General features: G+C 39.4%; 1 protein-coding gene and 1 pseudogene across 2 annotated transcripts; both read right to left on the reverse strand.

The window, feature by feature from the left end:
- Positions 1-12,400: 12,400 nt before the first annotated feature.
- On the reverse strand, positions 12,401-16,205 carry LOC145111171 (F-box/kelch-repeat protein At3g06240-like; annotated as a pseudogene). The gene is made up of 5 exons (XR_013710207.1): positions 16,071-16,205; positions 15,276-15,322; positions 14,480-14,595; positions 13,952-14,114; positions 12,401-13,873 (listed from the first exon to the last, which is right to left on the reverse strand). The product of XR_013710207.1 is annotated as an F-box/kelch-repeat protein At3g06240-like (transcript).
- Positions 16,206-18,527: 2,322 nt separating this feature from the next.
- Positions 18,528-19,010, reverse strand: LOC145113619 (F-box/kelch-repeat protein At3g06240-like). Its single transcript, XM_079049693.1, has one exon. It carries the CDS (start codon positions 19,008-19,010, stop codon positions 18,528-18,530), a length of 483 nt encoding a protein of 160 aa, XP_078905819.1.
- Between the last annotated feature and the right edge of the window lie 6,875 nt (positions 19,011-25,885).

Here is a 25,885-nt window from a genome sequence, read left to right on the forward strand (position 1 = left end):
GGGCTTAGCCTTTGGGCCATTACTAGATGACCCAGCTTGAGCCTTGTTCTTCCAGTTTTGCTTAGGAGGACCTTTCCTCTTTTTCCCCTTTCCCTGTCCAATAGCCAAGACAGGGGCACTTGCAGGAGTGGAGGCTATACTTTTACCCTTCATCCCTGCTTCAGCTGTCTACAACAAGTTGTGCAATTGGGCCAGTGTCTGCTCAGTGTTGTTCAAATGGTAAGTTAGAATAAACTGACCATAACAATCAGGTAATGAGTTCAAGACCATGTCAATGGCCAATTCCTCATCAAAGTGAATGTTGAGCTTGACCAAACGCTCTATGTAGCGTTGCATTCTTTGCACATGAGACACAACCGACTCCCCTTCTTTCATCTTGCAAGCCATGAGTAACTTGACTACTTCAAACTTTTCTTGACGAGCTCGCTTATTGTACTTCTCCATAAGGTCCTTGTTCATCTCAAAGGGCCAGTAGTCCTCATAGTACCTCTGCAGTTCTGGGGACATGGTTGCGACCATGATGCATGCCACTTTGGTAGCATCATCATAATGTTTCTTGTAGGCAGCATATTCTTCAGGAGTAGCTTTAGACTCATCAAGCTCTTTGAGCTCCTTTTCAAGGACATATTCTTTGTCCTCAAATCGAAGCGCCATCTTGATGTTACGCATCCAATCGTTATAGTTAGAGCCATCCATAACGACTTTGGAGCAAATGTTGAGCAAAGAGAAGTTGTGGTTGGAGGATGATGAAGCAGAAGTGTTTCCAGGAGTAGACATCTGAAAAGAAAGAAAGTTTTAGTTAGATCTCAAGATACCTCAATATAATAACCCAAAGATATAATATTAAGGTTAGGATCCAAATATGAAGATTCACAACTTAGAAATGGGATGCCGAGATCCAAGTGTAAATTTCATAAAGGTAGGTGAATGACGATTCACCAATTCCACCATTAGACGAAATAAACGAAGTGAAATTCCTAATTCTTTTGAGATACATTGAAACTATTCAATGGCATGTTTTAATCTCAGATTATGCTCTTCTATTTGTGACTGGGATGCCGAGGATCACAAACAAGATGTGAATAACCATGCAAATGTGCTTGGTAACCTCATTGTCTTTATCATTAACTATTGATGTGCTGGTAAACCACACACGCTCCATCAAAATGACAATTATGAGATACCCATTACTACTCTTTATTAGTGCCTTTAGTGTGCTGGTTAACCACACACGCTCCACTAACGACCAATAAAGCATAATGTGCAATTTCATGGATTAGCATACTTTTCACATTTTTCCTAAAGTAACTAGAGTTGGGATTTTGTAAAATAATGTTCTAGTACTTTCTTTAATAACATTATACTTTTAATGAGGTGTAGTTGTCCTATCAAACCCGTTCTGCTAACGACCCTCCACTAATCAAGGAAGCGGTGGGTGAGAGTGGACACCCATTCAACTACCATTTTATAGACAGTTTCCTTATACCCCCCCCCCTTATAGACTAGCTTCGTGAATGAGGCATACTAGCGATTTGACTGACCATATTCTTATACATATATAATATTAAACTTTTAATTATAATACATATATAAGGTGTGTTTTAAACTTTTTAAAACTTTAAGGTTCATATATAAATTTCGAAAAATTAAACTATTAATTTAAATTTAAAATAAACCAAATAACTAGATTTAATAATTATCTATTAATTAACTTTTAGTTAATCTATTAAATCTTGTAAGGATTATCTAATCAAATTAAACAATTAATTTAATCCTAATCCTTATCCCTCTAGATTTCGAAAATTAGGGTAAAGGATAATTTCCTTATTTTTCTCAATTATCCAATTAGGCAATAATTATCCAATCAAGTAATAATTATCCAAAATAAGATAAAACCCTAAAAAAACAAGCAAATTTCGAAATTCAAGGGAGGAGGCTAGGGTTTTCCAAAACCCTAACCCTAATTTCGATTAGGGTTCATGGAGGCTAGGGTTTTTCGAAAAACCCTTTGAACCAAAAACCCTAAAAACGAAAATTTTGGCCTTTAGGGTTGAATGGCTATAAACCCTAATTTGCAATTCAACTATTATAGCAATTCAATTTAAAACAAACAATGGCTCTGATACCACTGATGGGTTTTAGGTAAAACAAATAAACTAGAAAAACAATTCCTAAGTTCACATGCAACCTACTTTGGATCTATGTTTTAACTATTGAACATATAACTTTGAATTGCAAAACAAGAACCCTAGAGGAGAGAGGCTAATTTCGAAATTAACAAACTAGGGTTTAAGAGTTACATACCTTTCAATTGTTATAGCAAACAATTGACAATCCTCTTGATCTATCTTCTTGGAAGCTTAGCACCACAAATGTAATGCCTCTAATGGAATCACACCCAAGAGCTAGCAAGAAGGAAACTTATAAGGAGAGAGAGGCTAGGGTATGCAAAAATCGGCCTAGGGTTTCTTCCAAGGTAGGAGTGGCCGAATTTAGGAGCTGGGAGGCTCCTTATATAGCTGAGGGATCTAGGGTTTAGGGAAAACCCTAATACTCCTTTGCTTGGGGCCTAAGCTAATCCAAAGGCCTTATCCAAAGCCCCTTTGACGAAATCCTTAGGGTTTCCCCTATAGATTTCGTCCACCTCCTTCCAAGGAGGTTCTGGAGCCTTCCACTCAACTATCTGATAATTGCAAACTAGTCCCTGCACTTTATAATTAATACTTTTAACCCCAAAATTAATTCTGATTAGTTTCTGGCTAACTATTAATTAAACATAATGATTTCTAATTAATATATTAATCTTTTAACATATTAATAAATCATTTATATTAATTTATTAATCTTATAAATTAATATCTCTCCTTTCATAATTTCCTTGTCCAGTTGCTAGGTTGAGGGCAACCCAAAAGGATTGTGCTGCTATCAAATCAAGTACATACCAATTATAGTTATGGGCTTAGACACCTAATCCAACAGTTCTGATGTTGACCACCATCGGGGTGGATGACCCAGTATGTTGGGCGTACTGGATTTACGTTGGGCGTACGTAGTGGTTTGCCAAAATCTTAATAAGTGCTTAATGGCCTAAGCACTTAAGCCCAAACTTCAGATCCAGTGACCAAATATGCCTAGGACCCATAAACTCACGAAATGTATCACTTTGGACGTCTAGAAAGCTCTTAATACTTGGTCTTAATCCATTAATACCTTCCTACTCCATATATGGGACATCTTAAGCCATTGGGACCTCATTTTTATAACTCAAAACCCCTTCAAGAGTCTAGAAGGACAGTTAATTTCGTCCACATCACATCATGCACCATCTTGGGACTTTTTGGGACAAGAAATGGTTCTTTAAAGCAAAAATGGCAAGATCTATACATATATGCATAAAGTTTGAAGCTTTTTACCTTCTGGAGCTTCAAGGACACAAACCAACTTCAGATCTACAAGCTTGATCTTCTTCTCCAACTCCTTGATGCAACACCTTCTTCTTAAAACACTCAAGAAACACTCAATAAGCTCACACACTCAAGGAAATGGCTAGGGTTTGGAGAAAACGACTCTAAGCAGTGTAGGCTGAGGTAAGGGAGGGTTATGTGCTCATAATGTTGCTTATATAGCCCCCAAACCCTAAATATTAGGGTTTCATCCTGACATAAGTACGCCCAGTGTACACAAGTGTACGCCCAGCGTACTAAGGCGGACCTTAGTACGCTTAGCATACTCTTATGTACGCTCAACGTACTCCTCCTTGACCCAAGGTTGCAACCTTGGCCCTTATACTTATCTTGGATCCACACTTCCAACCCAAAGGACTATAAATAACAAAACTTGGGATGTTACACATTTTTTCAAAGTCCTGATACTGGAAGGCTCGCTCTCCACGAACCCCAGCGGCCGCAACGACCGTGGTAGCTATAGCAACAACAACCTCAGTAAGTTCAGCGTAACGGTCATCAAAGTACTCAATCATGGCAGTCTTGATAGACCCGAATAACTCTGGTATCTACCCCAGGATAACACTCAAAACCTCAGAAGAAATCAATGCCCTAATCTCATCCTCAGTCAAACCCGACCTATCCTGGCAACTCGATCCAGCTCCTAACTCGAAACTCTTCGTGACCACTATACGGAAAATAAACCAGAAAATATCATATGAGGCGCATATCATACCATATGAGCTATTCTAAATAGCAAATCCCTAGGGGTTGTGACTTCCCTGCTACGCGTACAGGTCATATGCTTCCAATAGTATGGGCTCATAATACCTTCCACACCTACCCGTATTTGTCTCAGAAGATCATCACAATGACCCTAACAGCACACACTAGAATACACATACATTCTATTCTCACGCCCTAGAGAAAGGCTAGACATTCCTCAACTGGGCGGTTGCTCACACATAACCCATCAATGAAACTTCCCCCAACCCTGCAGCACTCATGTATGGTAATCATACATATATAACACTGGATCCTATAGACAGTCGAATACTTGATTCTACCCTAAGCCCTTCATCAAACAAGAATAGGAAATAAGGCTAAACCAAACATTGCCAGGCTATAAAATCTTAGTTATGTACAATTATGATGCATACACTAGGCAACTATAGTAATGATGTCAATTCCATACAAGAAAGAATCCTAGGCTATCAGTCATCAATTATCAGACAACTCTATCATGCAATTCCTGAAGATCCCTAGCCTACCACTAGCATGTTGTTCTAACATAAACATTATAATCAAATAACAGTGTGGGTAACTTGGGGTATACTTTCTTGCTCCGGCTGATCGTACACATCACATCCTTACTTGTTTACTTTTGAAAACAATTTGAAAATCAGTTTAAAAACTTTTGCAGTTCCCTAGTTTGAGTCTGGACTCACACGAATGTTCATCCAATTCTCTCAAACCAAGGCTCTGATACCAACTTATAACACTCCAAATTTCAAGGAAATTTAAAATTTTTAAAAATCACCCATTAGTCGACATTGTTTACACAAGTGTCATTGTTTCACAACATTATTTCAAATCGGAGTTTTCTCAAGACCAGTGACATAAAACAGGAAGCTGTGTACGATCACGACTTTGCTTTCCCACGGTCCTTAGAAATACCTAAAACGATAAACTAAAAACTGTAATCCAAAGCTTAGTGAGTTTCCCCCAAAGTACCAACACACCACATAATAACAAGCATACAAATATGCACAACCAGCCTGACTGGACCGCCTCACAGGGCTTACAGCCTATCTGGACCACTCTACGAGCCTTCGGCATGACTAGACCGCCTCATAGGGCCTATAGCCTATCCAGACCGCTCTACGGGCCGCCAGCCTGACTGGACCGCCTCGCAGGGCCTACAGCCTATCCGGTCGTCTGTGTGTGTCTTCTCCTACAGCACAAAGCAGGACCGCCTTAACCCAACACAATATGTCGACATATATAACAGATAAACATAAACACAGAACCAACAAATAAAGATAATCATACATTCTACCAATTATCCATATACTAGCATATCACTATCCTATAACCAGGATACAAAATCTGGTGAGTCGGCATTGGTGCCTTCGACCCACGGTACAGTGAGGAAAATTCACCTCTCAGTTTGAATGCAAGAGAAATAATTCTCTGTTCCAAAAAATCGGCTCAACGATCACTTAACCAAAACCATGGACCTAATCTCAATTAATCAGCTCAAAATACCCAAAATATCCCTTGGTCAAACTTGGTCAAAACTCTAGTCAAAGGTCAACATCAACGAGTCAACTCCGTCCACTCAGCTAAGTACGCGGGACGTACTCAGCTCATACGTTGGGAGTACACAAGCCTTGACCGGGATCGGGGAGTTGACCCCGTACACACGACGTACGCTGGGTTACACACGGCGTACGTACTGAAACCTTTTTTTCCTCAATAAGAGCTTAATGCATTAAGCCCTCACGTCCCAATTGCAGATCCAAGGCCAAAATACCATTGGGAGTCATAAAGTTTCAAACTTTATGACTTTGCATGTAACGTCCATAAAATTCATGAAAAAATTAAACTTTAAAAAACCAATCCACAAATCATCATTGTTTACAATTTAGTTTTCAAAACATGTTTAACATCAGAGTTTTCCCAAAATCATAAATCAAAAAGCGAGTAGGTGCACGTTCACGCCTTCTCCTTACCACGATCATCTGAGGTACCTGAAACATAATCCAAAACTGTAAACCCAAAGCTTAGTGAGTTCCATCAAAGTACCAACACAACACATAATCATAATAATAACAACAAAGAACATGCATACAGAGCCTTCTGTATGACTGGAGCGCCCCATCGGCCTACAGTCTACCTGGTACGGTCACAGAACCTACAGCATGACTGGTACGCCACACTGGGCCCAAACCCATTCCATGGGCCTTAACCTAAGGTCCAATAATATTCCCATCCCAAAACACCGTAAATCAGATGGCCCAACAAAGCCCCAAACATTTAAGCCCAACACATGGCCCAAACCGAAGACCAAAAGATCCAAGGCCCATTCTGTTGAGTACGCAGGGCATACTCAATTGTACGCTAAGCGTACATGCTTTAGGGCTTGTATGCTATGCGTACTGGCTTGTACGCCCAGCGTACTCCTCTTGTTCAACCACCTTTCACATTCATCCCTTAATCCCTTAAGACATTGCTCCAAAACGTAGATCTGACTTCCTTGAGCTGAATTACCACGTAATGTTGCCAACTTTATGTTCATGCATGGCTAAATGAAACTCTTAAGCTTAAAGAGGACTTAACAAGTTACTTAATGCAAGTATGTGACCAAAAATCCCATAAAGCTTGCACCTTTATGCCATAGGAGTCCACCACAAGCCCAAATCTAAAAGAACAAGCCCTTAAAACGTCTTACCTCTTTAATCAACCCAAAATGGGACCAAAAGCATAACAAAACAAACTATGAGGAGATCTAAACATCTACAAGCCAACGTATGAACTTGATACCTCAAAGAGATTGCAACAAAAGAGATGATTCTGGATCTATGACATTCCTTCCAAGCAAAGCACCTTCAGTCTTCAAAGCTTCCTTCACAATGAGAAGAACAGCCACTAAAATCCTCTCAAGGGCTCAAGAACACCACCAAGGAAGATTAAGGGACGATTTAGGGTTTTAGGAGGTTTGGGGGCTGGTAAAGAGGTCAACCCTAAAGACTTAAGGTGATTAAATAGGGTTCAACACCCTTAAATTAGGGTTTCTTCAGTCCCTCGTACGCCCAGTGTAAGAGGCCGAAGCTTCGCGACCAACTGCTGACTAAGCTTAGCGTATGCCAAGTTACGCCTCATGTACAGGTCCTCGCACGAGTAAACCCTGTGTACTCCCCATGTATGCCCCGCGTGCTAGGGTTTTTCCCCAAAACCCTAAATTCTTCCGAAGGCCATAATTTCTTCATTATAAATCTGATTCAGACGATCCTTACATCCATGAAAAGGTAACGAGAAGCTCTATGCTTTAATCATCTCATAACCGCCTTAAAAATTTCCCGAATAAAATCCAATTTCCATCAAATTCCGAGCTGACACTTTGTCAAAATACCCCTTGGTTCTAAAACACAAACCGAACCCCCTAATCATCTAAATTTATATCACCCACATCCAAAAAGGTCCAAATCTTATTTCCTCAATGGCCCTAAACCTGATAATTCCCGATCTTTGGTCACCACCCTGAAATAAGAAACGATTCGGAACAGGGTGTTACATTGCATGCCCATTAAGTGCTTAATAACAACAAACTTAACTTCTTAATGCCTAAAGACCATTCTAGAGCATGCATGGGAAAGAACTAAGCATCAAAACCTCATTTTTATGACTCAATGCCCATCATTGGGTCTAAAAGGACGACTTATTTGGTTAAGAGCATCCCATGCTCAAGAATCACCATAGTTGGGACCAAAAATTCCCTTAATGAAGAAATGGCTAGATCCATAAGAAAAGATGATCAAGCTAGGAGCTTTTTACCTCCTGGAGGTTACTAGCAAGTAGAGAGTCCCAGATCCAAGCTTCTTCCAAGCTCCAAGGTCCTTCTACCACCTTCATCTTCTTCAAGAACACCATCAAAACACATAAATGAGCTCAAAATGCACTCTTCTCACTTAGGGTTAGCTAGAGGAACGATTTTTAGGTGGAGGATGATGAGGGTGAAGGTCTTGGGTCCATAAAGAGGATTATATAGGGTGCAAACCATCAAACTAGGGTTTTAGGTATGAATAACGTACGTGCTACGTACTTGAGGAGTACGTCAGGCGTACGCGTGCAAGGCCCGCTTCCTTCATGCATGAGTACGCCATGCGTACACCCTGAGTACGCACGACGTACAGACCAAAAATGCCAACCTTTATAAAATTTAGGGTAAAATATGTACCTTCTCGGAATGGGTGTTACAGACAGCCGAATACTTGACTCTACCCTAAGCCCTTTATCAGACACGAACGGGAAATAAAGCTAAATCAAACATTATCAGGCTATAGAATCTTTGTTATGTACAACTATGATGCACACACTAAGCAACTACTGTAATGATGTCAATTTCATCTAACATATAAGAAGTCCTTTGAGGCTATCAAGCATCATACATCAGAAAATTCTATCAAAAAATCTAAAATCCATACTAGCATGTAGTTCCAAAAGCTCAATCAATAGGCATATAAAGGCATCTCTCCTAGAATTATATCATGCACATCCCTAGCAGATCCTTAGCTCTAATCTAGCATGCAATTCTCATAAACTCATACCAAAACAATAAGCATAATGCATGTATGTGTATTTTGGGAAATACTTACTTGAGCTCGGTTGATTGCACGCATCACACCCCCTTTTTCTTTATAAAAATCTTTTTAGAAACTTATTTTCTTTCAAAAGATTACCATTTCCTCAGTTTGAGTTCAGTCACACCCGAGAGTGTGCCCGAATCCCTCAAACCAAGACTCTAATACCAAATTATAACATCCCAAAATTTTATAGTAAAATTTTCATTTTTAATTTAACCAAAACAACATTAATTCATTCCAAAAGGTGATCATAGTTTAACATCTGAAACATTAGAGTGAGAAAATCATAAATAACCAATGCGGAAATGAAAGCTCTAGGGATGCAGTGCGATCAAGTCGAGCTCTTCCTACTCGAACCGTAAGTACCTTTAACCATAAATATAAATCGTAAGCACAAAGCTTAGTGAGTTCCCCAAAATACCACATACCATACATACAGTGGGCCCCGTCCGGAATAATGGGCCCCGCCCGGTATACATACAAACACATATAAAATATGCAAGAGTCACATAGACAGCTAGCATAATATAAGATAATCCAATGGGCTGGTATTGGTGCCTTCGACCCGTAAGTACTGTGAGAAGACTCACCTGAATCACAAAACCGACTAACACTCAGCTCAAAGCCATGCAACCGCTACTACAGCACTCTTATCCCAACATACAAGGTCCAACCTTAGACTACATACTGAAATCATCCATCTTGGCCAAAATTCAATCCATATCAAAAGTCAACGGTCAAAGTCAAAGTCAAAGTCAACAGCCAAAATGTCAATTATTCAACCTCACGTCGTGACCAGCCTTTGGTCACGTCGTGAGATCTCACTCGGACTGATTCCAACTCATCTCAACTCAACTCAGCAACTCGGTCCAAGATGACTCAGTTGGCAGCCTCACGACATGAAGTATCCTTAGTCACATCGTGAGCACATCAGGTCGAAAGATTCGTGATATGTTGCTCTCACATCGTGACACTCCATGTGTCATGTCGTGAGTTTCATCTGATGCAAAGTCCTAATGTTTTGAGTCCTTAATCTAATAAGTCTTCAACCCCAACTCTTCCAGAAGCTAAAGGGGGCACCAAAGGTCCATAAAAGTGATTACTTGATGTACATGCATGCCCCATGCATGTCCTTAAATCAACTTAGGTCAAATAGAAAGAAAATGACCTAAAACTCATGCAAGATTCACAAATCACAACCAAACTTCAGATCCTTAAGATATGATGCTCAAGGGACACTAGAGAGCAATAAAGTTGCCAACTTTATTCCATCTATTCACTCAAACCAACTCTAAGAACCTAAAAGGGACCAAAACAACCTAGATCTAAGAGAATAACTCAAAATGTAGATACTTAAATCCTTACAAATGGTCCAGAAGGTGATAACCAAGATGAGAAGATGTTTCTTGCTTGATCATTGCACCAATTCTTCCTCTACTTCCTTCCAAGAGCACCAAAACCATCCAAAATGAGCCAAAACCACCAAGAGGAAAAAGGATTAGGTTTTTTGAGGTTGAGGGAGATAGCGGCTAAGAAATGAACCCTAGAATTGAGTTAGAGGGGCTTAAATACGTAGGAAACCCTAAAAGATCGTGGGCTTGGGATGCAGAACTTCTCACGTCGTGAACATCCATAGCTCACGTCGTGATCATGGTACGGAAACTATTCCTTCACTATAGCCCCTCACGCTGTGACACAATCTGTCACCTCGTGAGGACGGGTTTTCACCCAATTACACTCCAACTTCAAACAATCACAACTTCTTTGTTTCAACTCCGATTTCGGCGTTCTTTATATCCATGGAAAGGTCTTGAAGAGATTTACACTTCTACATCGATACTTTTGGCTCACCACATGTCGAACTTAAACGCTAACCCTCACAAGCATCTTGACACTTAGCTTTCCCCAGTCCATCCCTGGTTACAAGTATACAATTCACAGGCCTTGATCTCATTACCAAAAATAATCTCTTCCAATAAGGCCCAAACCTTACTTCCTTAAAGCCCTTAAGCATACACATAACCAAATTACGGTCCACGATCCTGAATTACAAAACGATCCGAACCAGGGTGTTACAGCACAACTCAAGCAACGAATTCTCCTCTACACCCCTTCTTGGTTGTCTTTTCTAACACCAATGAAATCTGCCAGAACTAGAATAAAAAATTATGTCACTAACCAAGCAATTTTTCTCAGCCTCAATACGATAAAGCTCCGGAAACACCTCTTTGAGAAGTAAGCCATCACACCATTTATCTTTCCAGAAATGGGTGTTTTTATCATCTCCCAAACGCCTTTCCATCAAGTCACCAATTAAAATACACCAATTTTCCAACTCTAAATCAAGCTTCGAAATGGTGAGCCAAATGCCCAGAAGAGAAGCTTTAGCCACTGGTTTCCCATCAATACAAGAGATATTATGCCACAATTTTATACACTTCGACCAAAGGCTATTATATTATGTTTTAAGTCTCCATCTCCATTTCACCAAGAGAGCTACATTTAGGGAACGAAGGCAACCAATACCCATACTACCCAACTTCTTCGACTTCAGAAAAGTATCCTAAGTAACCCAATTTATCTTTTTGTTATCACCCACCCCTCCCCAAAGGAACTTTCTTCTCAAACCTTCCAATATACTAACAACCTTCTTGGGAGATTTGAAAAGTGAGAAATAATAAAGGGGCAAGCTACCAAGAACGGATCTCACAAGAGTTAAGCGACCTCTGAAAGAAAGAGCCTTGGCTTTCCACTTCGAGAGCTTGGAATTAAATTTATCAATAATAGGCTTCCAATTTTTCGAAAGATTCATATTGGCTCCAATTGGGATACCCAAATAAGAGAACGGAAATTTAGCAGGCTCATAACATAAAGTGCTAGCAAGACGAATAATTTCACTCTCTTCCACACCAACTCCATACACTAAACTTTTATGAAGATTGACTTTTAATCCGAAAACTAAAAATACACACCTTAAGATTCTGTTGAGATTGACAAAATTTAATTCTGACAAATCACCAATAAAAATAACGACATCCGCATATATAAGATGAGAGAGAATATGACCATCTTTGGGAAGATAAATACATTGGAACAAATGTTGACGACAAGCTTCACTCATAGCAATATTAAGGCTCTCCATGGCAAGAATGAACAGGAAATGGAAGATTGGATCTCCTTGCCTCACACCTCTTTGGATCGCAAATTCTCTCGAAGTAGAACATCAACTAAATATTAACCTTTTAAAAAAATTAAAACATCAACTAAACAACAATAGTTATATTTTTAAAAAGATAAAAGTATTTTTTATTATAAGGATATTTTGTGATTTCATGGTGTCTAGTTCTTTTTATTTTGAATTTTTTTAAATCATAAATATTGTTTTTTAACTATTTACAAAAAATGAAAGTGTGTTTGTGAGAGATAAATTGGATTGGGACCCACTATAATTAATAATATTCAGAAAATTAAATTGATAAAAAAAAATATAGATAAGGGTACAACAATCATTCCAAGTCTATGAAGAACTAACCACAAAACAAACCACAAAAACAGTCCGAGTTAAAAGAAAAAAAAAATAGGGACCAACCATACAAATTACCCTGAAACACAGGGACCATTCGTGTAATTTACCATAAATAAAATACGGCTAGACATCTGTTAGAATTCAGACCAGCATGTCCAAATGTTAATCTTACATAATATCAAATTGAACAACAAGAAAGAAGGTAGAAAGAAGGTAGATGTAACACATTAACATGGATACTTTACTATAACCTAATTAAGAAACATTGCATCATACTTGAAGTCTCTCCATTTCAATTTTGTCCCCCCATCTCATGCTTTGGCAGGTGCTACCCAAACAAGACTGTCCACATACTCCATGATGTTTTGTACATCATAATCTTCAGGACAATAATCCTCCAACATTATCTGCTCATTCGTATTTGGATTGTACAAGACAAGGTGCCCGTCATCCACAATGAGAAACTCATTGTGTGATGTGAATCCAAATAGACATGCGCCAACATCAAACTGTGAAAAGACATGGCGTTTGACCCATGATTCGGCCACCCCGTACTCCTCCATCACCCACACATCACATGTGCCATCAACCCCAACATGTGTCATCACACATAGCTTTTAGGCCAAAACTCCTAAAACAATCTCACGGTCATCATTTAGTATAGAATCTGGAAGAGGTATCTCACGGAATATCTCTGAACCCAAATCAAATGCCACTATCATTTTTAAATCAGTATTCTCGCTAATATAATCATAACCAAGCCAATGTAGACAGCCGTCATGGCCATCAACACAAACATAGTCGCCATTGGTAATGGTTGTGATGTGAGAGGGAAACCTTTCGGTGATCAACTTCCAAGAACCTTTTCTCATACCATAAATCTCAACTTGCAGCCACCATGTAACGACATTTTCATATGGTCCATTTAGGCCTGTGAGCTTGACAACTTTGTAATCATTTGATTTAGGATCAAACCCAAACCGGAAATGGATTTTGAACGAATTGTAACCATTGGAGGGGGTGGAGTATGGCGGGAGAGTTAACACGGCGGAGAGAGAAGGGCTCCAAATGTGAATGACATAATCATCATAAGAAGAGCATATTAAGCCGTTAACAGAACCAATAACCCTGATGCCATCTGTATGTCCAGATTGGGGTTTAACCGGGAATTTGATGAAATTAGTGAGCTCAAGACGGGGAGATCGACTCGGTATTGCTGTGAATGGTTTGGTGCCGGAATAAAATTCTTCATCTTGGAAGATCAAGAGAATTTGATCGTTGTTATGGATGGAACGATGGAGGTGGGATTTTACAAAAGAGGAATGAGATAGAAAAGCATTCCAAGATTTTGAGACGGACCTCATCTGAGCAAGCTGTTTGGCCAATAAGCGGATGAATATATTTGATAAAAGCTCGTGCGGGAGGTTCTCCATGGTCGCCGGTTGTTGTGGTGAAGTTGTTGATGTGATTGGATTTGGAAGGCCTGCCCCATTATTACCAATAAACTTTGAATCTTGAGCAATCTCTTCTTCAAGAACCTGTAGACAATACATTGCGCTTGAAAATACGCTAAGGAATTGTTTTGCTTAAAAGATGAGCAAGAAGATATTACTCACCCTTGAACTGACAATGGAAGCATGGAAGTTATCCCTCTCATCTCCATGTTTATGTCTTTTCATCGGGCCACTTGTTGTTGATGCTTCAAGCCTTAAAAGAGGAGTTGGTGACTCCTCCATGATTCTGGAATGCACCAAAGCCATCAAGCGCTGGGTTATAGACCTGTAGAAGCAATATATATAACACGTCAGCAGTCACAGAACAATTCCAAAGAAAAAGAATGCATACGTTACATATGAAATTAACCACCATTATAAAATGAAAAGCAATACCATTTCTGTCCACTTTAACAAATTTTCTGCCCTCCTTTTTAGATTAAATTGGCAAGGAATATCAATATAGAAACACTGCCAAGTTTAGTAGATGATTGATGTACGCACCGCTTTTAACGGCTCAAAAGTAAGTTTTTGGCATGTATGTCATGTGAAAACGTATTGCAGCTTATTGAAAAATGAGTACACACCACAAGTTTACAAATGCAATATGAAGTAATAGCAGTGTAGGACTGTAGTAAAAGAAAGACCGACCTAGTAAAGGTCATCTGTCTCAACATTTGTTCAAGCTCTGATATCTCACTGTCGGAAGAAATGCTAGCAAAATTCCCAACATGATGAGTGCATAATTCTGATGCTCCAATTGAATTCTTCATTTCAGGAAACCAAAAGTGCGTTGAGGTTAGAATGGTTACAGAGAATAAAATGGTAGGATGAAGCATTGAGACGAGTACACATTATTAAGCAACTCGTAAATAAAGTATTACAACCAACAATTAAACATTCCCCTCCATTGACTTTTGATACAAGTATGGACTAAAAGATATCAACAGAGAGGTTTAGTAAATAAGTTGTTGCCAACAGCATAACAGATTCTTAGCCAAATATTCTAGATGAACTTATTGTCAATATTTATCACTTTATGAGCAGTTCCACTGATAAAAACACTCACAGCCCACAAGAAATAATAAATAAGGTTTGCTCATGACTTCTAGTAAAGGGCATCCAAGTTGAACCGATAAGAGGACGCCATTTGGTATTAGAAATAATATATAGAAAGCACGATCAAACAGCAACACGAGTCATGAAGAAATATCATAAAACCAAAAAAAAATGCCCCATTAACTACGATTAGCAAAATTCAAGAGACAACTTGATTTAAAATTAATATGTGAAAAATAAATGAAATTTAAAAACTTGCAATTAAGCAAAAAATTAAAATGCTATTAGCATTAAGTAATGACACCATTATACAACATTCTAATATGTTAAGCAAACAATTAAAATAATTCAGAATGCACGCACAAGAAGCATGAAGTAAGAAACTTACATTTCTCCCTGCCTCATGAGAAACATTTTGGGGTTCTTCATAAATCTCTGGTCAAATAAGAGCTTTTGTAAGAGGCGTGTATGCAGAAATACAAGTGAAGTAATGCAAAGGATATTTAATATCAATATCTTAAGTTCCAGACATGTATAAACATTTACAAGACTGACGTGGTCAACTATTACAAGAAAAAATGATTGAAAAATGCATATCAATGACAATGAGAGATAACTGGATGCTTAGATTCATAACCTGCTATGAAGACAATGATCCATCCAATGATGAAATGGTTAGTGTAGTCTAATGTTAAGGTTTGACCACATGACAACTATGATTATATTTCAGATAATTTACTTCTTTTGAGAGTTTACTGTCAACTGAGCAAAAACTATATGGAACCCAAAATTGACTGATTACTTATAAAGAAGTAGCTTTCTGCAGCCATATTGAAGAAAACCTCTAGCAATAAAAAGAAACATGCAGCAATGAATATTCGACATATAAAAAACAGATATTTCTAAAAATAAGAACTACAATATAATAAAAATTGCAGAACTCATATATCAACCAAAAGCAAACTAGAAATGAATATGCCAAAGAAAAAAATGAAAAAGAATGTCTCGATCATCCAATGAAAACAAAGAAAACAAAGAAAACCCTAATACAAAGCCAAATAATTATGATACCCTACAATAGCCATAACAAATAGCATCTAAATACAGCCAAATAGGCTTAACGAAGCTCACAGGGGAAATATACAATTGTAAATTGATCTAACTGAGAGCAAAAGTGCTGAACCTGTTCGGAAAGTCATCTGACTGAAACTTTCTTCGGCTGCACCGCTTTCGTAAGGAGACATTCCATCTTTCGCCGTCATGGAAGGTGGAGCTGTCGCGAGTACAAAAGGGAATATGAAAAATGAAGAGAGGAGAAAGAGGGAATGGACTCTGGTCTATGAAGTGTAAAATTGGGGATTTTATTTGGGGGATAACGCCACAAAGCCCTTGAATTTAGCAAAATTTAACGGTTTTACCCCAAATATGTTTTTTTTTGTGTGTGGAAAAGCTCAAATTTTGAGACTTTTTTCATTTTTGACATTTATGGTATCATAAACCATAGCATGTTATATCAGCCTATGTGGAAGCTTGCATAGGTTGTATAAGATGATTAGGATGCCATGTCAGATACCACACCCCTCATATGCTTCCTTAAAATCCCAAATTAAAAGTCAAATGATAAGTTAACAAGACAAAAAGGTCAAGCTTCTCCTCTCGACAGAATCTAAAGTTTTTCAAGAAATTAAGCTTTAATGGAGGTTCATGAAGCAAAAACAAGATCGTCTTCAAATGTAAGTGTGATAATGTTTGTCCAATTTTGGTTTCAAGAATAGGGGTTGCCCTAGTTTTCAAACATTAATATTGTAATTTTTATTAAGTTCTTATTATTATTTTAGTGAATAACCTCCCTATTTTGTAGGATCCTGAAGCTAATTGTGATTTTTTTTTCAAATGAGTTTGACCCCTTGCAAGTCCTTGTGATGAATGAATAGATGGGAAAAAGTTCAAGAAAGTTCCTAACTGAGCCACAATAAAAGTAGATGATTGCATTTTTACAGATTATTATAGGGTTGCTTGAGGTAATTTTATTGATCATCATATTAGCAGTGTTTTAAAAACCGGTTCGAACCGGCCGGTTGAACCGGTCGAACCGGAGGTGAGGACGGTTCGATTTGGACCGGTTTTATTACGATTTCCTGACCGGATTGAACCGGCCGGTTTTGGTAAAACCGGTTCAACCGGCTGAATTGAACCGGAATGGACCGGGTTGAACCCGTAAGTCTTGGATTTTTGTGTTTGTTTTGGGGATCTTTGGTTGATTTTGGCTTCTATAATGATTGTTTTTATCTGTTGCATTCTATTTAAGTTTGTAATACTAAAAAGATGACAAGTTTTGTAATCAATGTATGCAGGATAATTAAAAACATATAAAAATATTGAACCGGTTTGACCATCCGGTTGAACCGGTTAAACCGGTTGAACCGGAAAACATCACCCGACCGGTTCAATTAAAAAACCGGTTTTTAAAACATTGCATATTAGTGATTTTGTAACATCCTGTTTCGAGAAGTTTATTATTTCGGGATTATGGACAATAAATGGATCAAGTAAAGGCATTGGGCTTCAAGGGAATAAGGTTTAGACCCTATTGGATGTTGATTGTAACGTCTCAAAAATCACAACAAATTTAAACTTTGCAAAAAACCCATAATCATAAAATGTTTACAAAATCATTGTTTCCAAAGTGTTTATCAACATCAGAGTATCTCAAAATCATAATGACATAAAACATGCAGATGTGTATGGTCACGCCTTCGCCTTCCCACGATCACCAGTAGTACCCGAAACAATAAACTAAACCGTAAGCCAAAACTTAGTATGTTCCCCCAAAGTACCACCACATAAAACATAACAAACAACAACATGCATAACTGAGCCTTCAGCCTGACTGGACCGCCTCGCAGGGCCTACAGTCTATCTGAACCGCTCTTCGAGCCTTCGACATGACTGGACCGTCTCGCAGGGCCTATAGCCTATCCGCACCGCTCGCCCGGCCTTCGGGACTATGACCATCACATTACCACCCAACATGTAACAAAACCAAAATTACCTAATTTAACAAAAAAATATATATAAATTTGTTAAACATTTTCAAAGAAAATTGAGGTACTAGGAGGAACAATTGTCAAACTTGGTTACTATTTAGTGGCATTTTCCTATATCCAAAACAAGAACTCAAATGCAAGAAATTAAGATGCAGAAATCCCAGAAATCAAACACCCCGAGACATAAAGTTAACTTGAACGTTTTCACAAGATATGAATAGTAACCAAGATCCATGGCTATACATTAGTCTCATCAAAGACATCAAATTAGTTTCTTGATAGAAAACTCCTTGAATAGCAATAAGGTTAGACTTAGACATATGTCGAATTAGAACCAACATGTCCAAATGTTAAACAAGCAAAAAAGGGTCTGCCTAAGAATATCAAATTGAACCACAACAGCAAGAGAGAACGTAGAAACAATGCATCTAAAATAGATACTTTACATAAACGTAATTAAGAAACATGAATTGCATCATATTTTACATCTCTCCATTTAGATTTTGTCCAAAACCACCTGTCATCTCATGCTCAGTAGGTGATACCCAAACAAGACTGTCGACATACTCCACGATTTTATCTACACCATGGTCTTATGGACAATGATCCTCCAAGTATTTATGCTCGTTTGTCGATGGATTGTATAAGACAAGATAACCATCACCTTCAGTAAGAAACTCTCTGTGTGATGTGAATCCAAATGGATAGGTATAACCAATAAACTGTGAAAAGACATGGCGTTTGACCCATGATTCAGCCACCGCATACTCATCCATCACCCACACCTCATATGCAACATCCTCAATATATGACATCACACAGAGCTTTCCGGCCAAAACTCCTACTACATTTGAGCGATTGTGATCTAGTGTAGAGTCTGGAAGAGGTATCTCACGGAATGTCTCTGAACCCAAATCAAATGCCACTATCGTTTTTGTATCTTCCTCCCCATTCGTCCAACCAAGCCAATGAAGATGCCCGTCATGGCCATCAGCACAAACATCATACCGATTGATAAGGATTGCGATGTGCGAGGCAAACATTTCAGTGATCAACTTCCATGAACCTTTTCTCATACTATAAATCTCAACTTGCAGCCACCATGTAACCACATTTTCATATGGTCCGTTAATGCCTGTGAGCTTGACAACTTTATAATCATTTATTTTGGGATCAAACCCAAACCGGGAATGGATTTTGAACGAATTGTAACCATGACAGGGCGTGGAGTATGGTGGGAGAGTTAACACGGAGGAGAGAGAAGGGTTCCAAATGTGAATGACATAATCATCATAAGAAGAGCATATTAAGCCGTTAACGGAACCGATAACATTGATGCCATTTGTATGTCCATATTTGGGGTTAACTGGTGTAACACCCGTGTTTCTAGGCTAGGCATTAATGTTGTTATAATAGTGTAGGTTAACCTTTGTAACTCGTTTTGAAATAATAAGAATGTGTTATTTGAGTATTATGTGTTTTATGCTAAATTATGTGGCTTAATTGAATTAAGAATAAAAATAAGTGTAAAAAAATAAAATATTAGATAAGCTCGATATCTATGAAGGAAGTTGTAGTGGTCGTGGCAAAGTTTCCGAATATATAAAGAATGCTGAAATCCAAGTTATAACGAAGAAGTTATGACCTGTCGAAGTTTCGCGACGGAACCGGCACGACGCTGAAGGACGTAAAATATGAATTTAAGATAGAGCGATATCTAGCCTTATTTATCTAAACGAAAGTTGTAGAATGCGTTAAACCGAGAGCGTGCATAAAAAGAACGTCTAAATCTGACTTTGTATGAGGAAGTTATGATTTTTCTAAGTTTCGACTGAGCGGTATGCAGCCCGAAATCTCGAAATCGAGATCGAGTGATAATTGGCCGAAACAATCTAAACGAGAATCGAAGATCTCGTCGTTAGTAGTCCATCGGTAAAAAGACAGACGAAAATGGACGTCGGATGAAGAAGTTATGATTTTATAACGGAGTTTTACTGTCCCGGCCTACTAAAAATAATATAATAAAAATAAAGTCAAAATTAGCCGACGAAGTCTAAATGAAAGTTGTAGATCATAGTCTCACCTACGCGTGGATATAAAGAACGTCGAAAACGGAGCTCGTATGCGAAAGTTATGAATTTTTGAAGATCGTGGCACGCATACCAAAGCTTATCCGAAGAGAGCATGGGGATGCGAGGTACGCCCAGCGTACAAGGAGGTACGCCCCACATACATGTCGACACCAAAGTACACCCTGTGTACGAGATGGGTACGCGCAGCGTACTGCTGCTTTCCTCGGTCCAGAAGAGGTCACGTTCCTCCACCGAGACTTCGCCACGTGGAAGCCTTATCCGGAGTACGCCCAGCGTAGGGCCTCGGTACACCCAGCGTAGTCCGAGGTCTCGCTGCTATAAAAGGGCATGCGAGGCTGCTGACTTCTTTTGCCAAAATTCTTTCTTTCTCTCCCCAATTTTCCTCGTTTTGCGTGCAAGAAATACTCTGAAGCCCCGGTACTATTCCCGAGACCCAAGGCAAGTTCCGAAGCCCCGAAGATCCCGAGAAGTGAAGTTTCCGAGCCGAAAACTCTGCCCGCAAGAAGCCCGGTTTTCAAGAAAAAAAACATCCCGGTTTTATCGGAAAAGATTATTTTAAGAGACGAGGTGTTGTCCGATCATCGTCTTATCAAGTGAGTGCATATTCGTTTTCTTCTAACACATAGATATGAAGTATTCTTTATAAAATACGTGCTATGTGTTTATATATTAATTGTTTATTTGAACTAGTTGTTGAATGGATGTTTTATACAGGTTTTAAACTGTATATAAATGCATATATTTTATCTACTAATATGTTGGGTAGAACATGGGTAGACAGTTGGTGTGTGATAAAATAAAATGATGAAAGGCCTCGTTGTTGTTGCTGATTCAGTCATCTAGCGGAGTTTAGATGACGACCACGGACTTTTCTAGACAGTCCAGTGGAACGCTAACAGGCTCATTACCTGTAGGTGTTAATGAACTTGGGTGTTCATTTGTTGTACTCCATCCCCCTCATGGTTGCCTTTAGGACATCTATTGTTAAGGAAACCCCTTTGCAGTAATGTCCGTCCCGATGAAAATCCTAGATTAGGTCCCTTGTAATAGTTGTTGTTTTAGGGACATAAATTGAGGATAGCGGGAATGGGTAATCGGGTTATTGTTGGTTGATGAACTAAATATATTTATTTATTGTGGGTTGAAAACCCTATATGCTCACAAGGCTCCCAAGCCTGACCCACTCAATTTTGCTTTGTATTACAGGTAGTGGCACGAGAGCATAAGTTGGATGACATTGTCAAGATATTTTGGATTATAGACCAGTAGTTATATGTAACTGTTGTAAGGTCTATTTTGTATTGTTTATGCTTTTGGTCTGTATCGGAGCATGACATCCCGAGTTTTGATATATAATGAAAATACATTTCTTTAAGAAATGCTTTGATAAACTTTATTTTATCATGTTTTGTTTTGGGGACAAATTTCCGTAACTCTTTTAAATCAATGGATTTACTCTGAAATTATTTTAAAAGCATAAATGAAACCGGTCTTTTATGGCCGTGATTTTGGGGATGTCACAGTTTGTATCAGAGCATTAGTTTAAGCGAACTAGGAATTTGTATGATTTCTAGACTTAAACTTAGAATGCTAAGTGAAGATTTTGAGATAGTGTCTGTTATACTTTAGACACGAGCACTAGTTTATTTTAGGAAAGTTGCCTAAAATGCTTTTATGTGCTAAATGTTATATGTTTGCCATATATGATATTATTTGTTCGGATCTATGGTTTGTTGCCAACCGGATCTGGAAACCTTATGTGTTTAGGATTCTAAGCGTATGATTACGATATTAGAACTAGCATGTAAACGTTTTGGAGTGATAAGGATGATTTGATTTCTATCGTAATTGAGGATCTAAATTCACCTTATTCGGTGTATAGGTCAAGAATGGCAAGAACAAGAAGCGGAGTTGGAAACGCGAACGAAAACAGGAATCAACCACCTGTAATCGAGCAAATACCTGTTGTAATTGTTGCACCTGAGCCGGTGACAATGGCTGGTGTACAATTGATGATTCAGACGATGTTGGATCGTCAGATGGAAGAAACTAGACGTCTGCTTCAAAAAAATCGTGAAGAACTTTCAGTTCAAGTTGAAGAGCCCGAAGTGAATGGAGGGTCGTCGGAAGGAGGTAACTTCAGTGGGACTGTTGGTCAAGCCAACCCACCAATTGTTAGGCAGAATAACCACGATGGAGGGAATGATGGCCTTGGATGCAAGTACAAAGATTTTCTGACTTGCAAACCATCGACCTTCACGGGAAAGGAGGATCTGATCGGAGTCATGGATTGGATCTCAGAAATGGAGCTAGCCTTCATGACGTGTGGTTGCAGAGGCAAGTTGCAGACCACTTTCGCAGTACATCAGTTCAGGGGTGGAGCTGTTCGATGGTGGAACACTCTGGGGAAGACCCTAAGCCCTAATGAGCCACTACAACTGACTTGGGCAGAGTTCTTGGTGCAGTTCAAGCGCAAGTTCTGCTCGGCCCAAAATCTACTGGAGTTGGAGAACAAGTTTCTGACATTGACAAAAGGCAGCATGTCAGTTGATGAATACACTAACGCCTTTACAGACAAAATGGAGTTTGCTTTGCGCATCGTTCCAGATGAGCTGACAAAAGTTGACTGGTACGCAAAGGGACTTCCGTGGGAGTACGCAGTGCCAGTACGTCAGGCACCTACTCTAGAGGCAGCTATCTGGGCTGCCAAGTCTGTTGAGGACATGATCAAGGAAAGAACCGCCACCAAAGTTGAAGTTGGTGATAAGAGAAAGTTTGAGGGAACTTCAGGTTCCAGCAAGAAGAACAAATCTTCGAAGCCTAATTCGAAGAAGTTTGGAGGCGAATCGAAATGGTGTGAAAAGTGCAAGAAAAAGCACTCTGGGAAATGTAGCGAGGATGTGACCTGCTACAAGTGTGGAAAGACGGGGCATTATGCCAATGAGTGTCCGTCCAACAAAAGAGTGTGCTTTGGATGTAACGAGGAGGGGCACATTTTGAAAGACTGTCCTAAAAAGAGGGAGGCAGCAAAGCCCAACATTCCACCAAAGCCGAAGGTGAGAGCCTTCCAGATGACACTCGAAGCTGCTAAAGAAGAAGCTGATGTCGCTTCAGGTACCTTTCTCGTAAACGAATTGCCTTCCCAAATTTTATTTGATTCAGGAGCCAACTACTCCTTTATATCGCATGAATTTGGTAGAAAACTAGCTTTGCCTGTTGATAGACTAGATAATGCTTTATTAGTCGAAGTTGCTAGTGGCAAGTTTATACCTGTTAGCCATCGTATGAAAAACATCTTAATCGACCTGAATGGGAATAAGTTCCACGAGGAATTATTACCTATCGAACTTAACGGTTTCGACATCGTGTTGGGAATGGATTGGCTTAGCGCCAATGATGCGGAAATACTGTGCAAGAAGAAGATTGTAAGAGTAAACCCGCCAGGGAAAGAGTCATTTATGGTGTATGGGGACAAACGCAGAGTAAATTCTGGAATCGTCTCTCTAATGAAAGCCAGAAAGTGTTTGGCCAAAGGATGTACATCATATTTGGCATTTGTGATCGATGCTAAGAAGGAGAAAAAGGAGATGAAGAGCATTCCTGTCGTGTGTGAGTATCCAGAAGTATTTCCCGAAGATCTTCCTGGATTACCGCCTGATCGACAAGTGGAATTCTGTATCGACTTGTTACCAGGAACCACGCCAATAGCAAAAGCACCTTACCGACTAGCACCGACGGAGATGAAGGAGCTAATGATGCAACTTCAGGAGTTATTAGACAAAGGTTTCATTAGACCTAGTTCATCACCCTGGGGAGCTCCGGTGTTATTCGTGAAAAAGAAAGACGGGAGTATAAGAATGTGCATCGACTACAGAGAGCTGAATAAGGCAATGATAAAGAATAGATATCCATTGCCGAGGATTGATGACCTGTTCGATCAACTACAAGGTTCAAGTTATTTTTCAAAGATCGACCTAAGGTCAGGATATCATCAGCTGAAAGTAAGAGAGCAGGATATCGAGAAGACTGCATTCAGAACACGATATGGACACTACGAGTTTTTGGTTATGTCGTTTGGACTAACCAATTCTCCCGCAACATTCATGGATTTAATGAACAGGGTTTGTAATCCGTTCCTTCATAAATCTATGATAGTGTTCATAGACGACATTCTGATTTACTCGAAAAGCCAAGAGGAGCATGGCAGACACTTGCGAGAAGTGTTAGAAATCTTGAAGAAGGAGAAGTTGTATGCTAAGTTCTCCAAATGTGATTTTTGGATTCGAGAAGTCCAATTCTTGGGTCACGTGGTCAACCAAGAAGGAATAATGTTTGATCCAGCAAAGATTGAAGCTGTGATGAAGTGGGAACAACCAAAAAGTCCCACGAAGATCCGAAGCTTTTTAGGATTAGCCGGATATTACCGAAGGTTTATCCAAGGCTTCTCTTCGATCGCTACTCCATTAATAGCTTTGACTCACAAAGGAGCTACTTATGCTTGGAGTGATAAGCACAAAGAAGCATTCGAGTTGATAAAGAAGAAGTTATGTGAAGCACCGATTCTTTCTCTACCCGATGGAGTTGAAGACTTCGCTGTCTATAGCGATGCGTCTGGTGTTGGGTTGGGTTGTGTTTTGACCCAAAGAGAAAAAGTAATAGCATATGCATCTCGACAGCTGAAAGAGCATGAAAAGAACTACCCCACTCATAATTTGGAGCTGGCAGCGGTAGTTTTCGCTCTAAAGATATGGAGGCATTACCTCTATGGCACGAAGTGCAAACTTTTCACTGATCATAAGAGTCTCCAATATCTCTTTAGTCAGAAAGAATTGAATATGAGGCAACGATGCTGGCTAGAATTACTTAAGGACTACGACTGTGAGATACTTTACAATCCCGGAAAAGCAAATGTTGTCGCTGATGCTCTCAGTCGGAAAGTCAATCTTGAGAGAAAAAGGCCAAGAGCGTTGAGAATAGAAGTTGTTTCGACCATTGTGGAAAGTATAAAGAAAGCTCAAGAGGAAGCTTCTGAAAAGAATGACTGGAAGGAGGAACGTTTGGGCAAAACGTTGGTGTTCGGTACAAACGGTCATGGACTGAAGGTATTCCAAGATCGTATTTGGGTACCTAAGTCAGGAAGAATAAGAGATCTTCTGATGGAAGAAGCTCACAAAACCATGTACTCGATTCATCCTGGTAGCACTAAAATGTATAGAGACCTAAAACCCTATTACTGGTGACCGACGATGAAGCTCGATATTGCAAAGTATGTGCCTGAGTGTGTGACATGTGCAAGAGTGAAGGCACAACATCAGAAACCATACGGGAGTTTAGAACCTTTACCTGTGCCCATGGGTAAATGGGAAGACATCACCATGGATTTTGTGACTAAACTGCCCAGGACGAAGAACGGTCACGACATGATTTGGGTGGTCGTGGATCGTTTCACAAAGAGTGCACACTTCATAGCTGCCAACGAAAGGTGGTCTATGGATAAGCTTGGAAATGCTTACGTGAAGGAAATTGTGAGGCTTCACGGTGTTCCGTTAACGATTATGTCAGATCATGACAGCCGTTTCACCTCGCGATTTTGGACAAGTCTACAAGAGGAATTGGGTACCAAGTTGTGTTTAAGTACAGCTTACCATCCACAGACTGATGGTCAGAGCGAAAGGACGATACAAACGCTTGAAGATATGCTGAGAGCATGTACCCTGGAATTCCAAGGGAACTGGGATGAGCATTTACCTTTGGCAGAATTTTCCTACAATAATAGTTTCCATTCGAGCATCAAGATGGCACCTTATCAAGCTTTGTACGGACAGAAGTGTCGTACGCCGTCTTGTTAGCTTGAGGCT

This window comes from Lactuca virosa, chromosome 5 (assembly GCF_052849685.1).
Source record: "Lactuca virosa cultivar CGN04683 chromosome 5, Lactuca_virosa_CGN04683_v6, whole genome shotgun sequence".
NCBI lineage: Eukaryota > Viridiplantae > Streptophyta > Magnoliopsida > Asterales > Asteraceae > Lactuca > Lactuca virosa.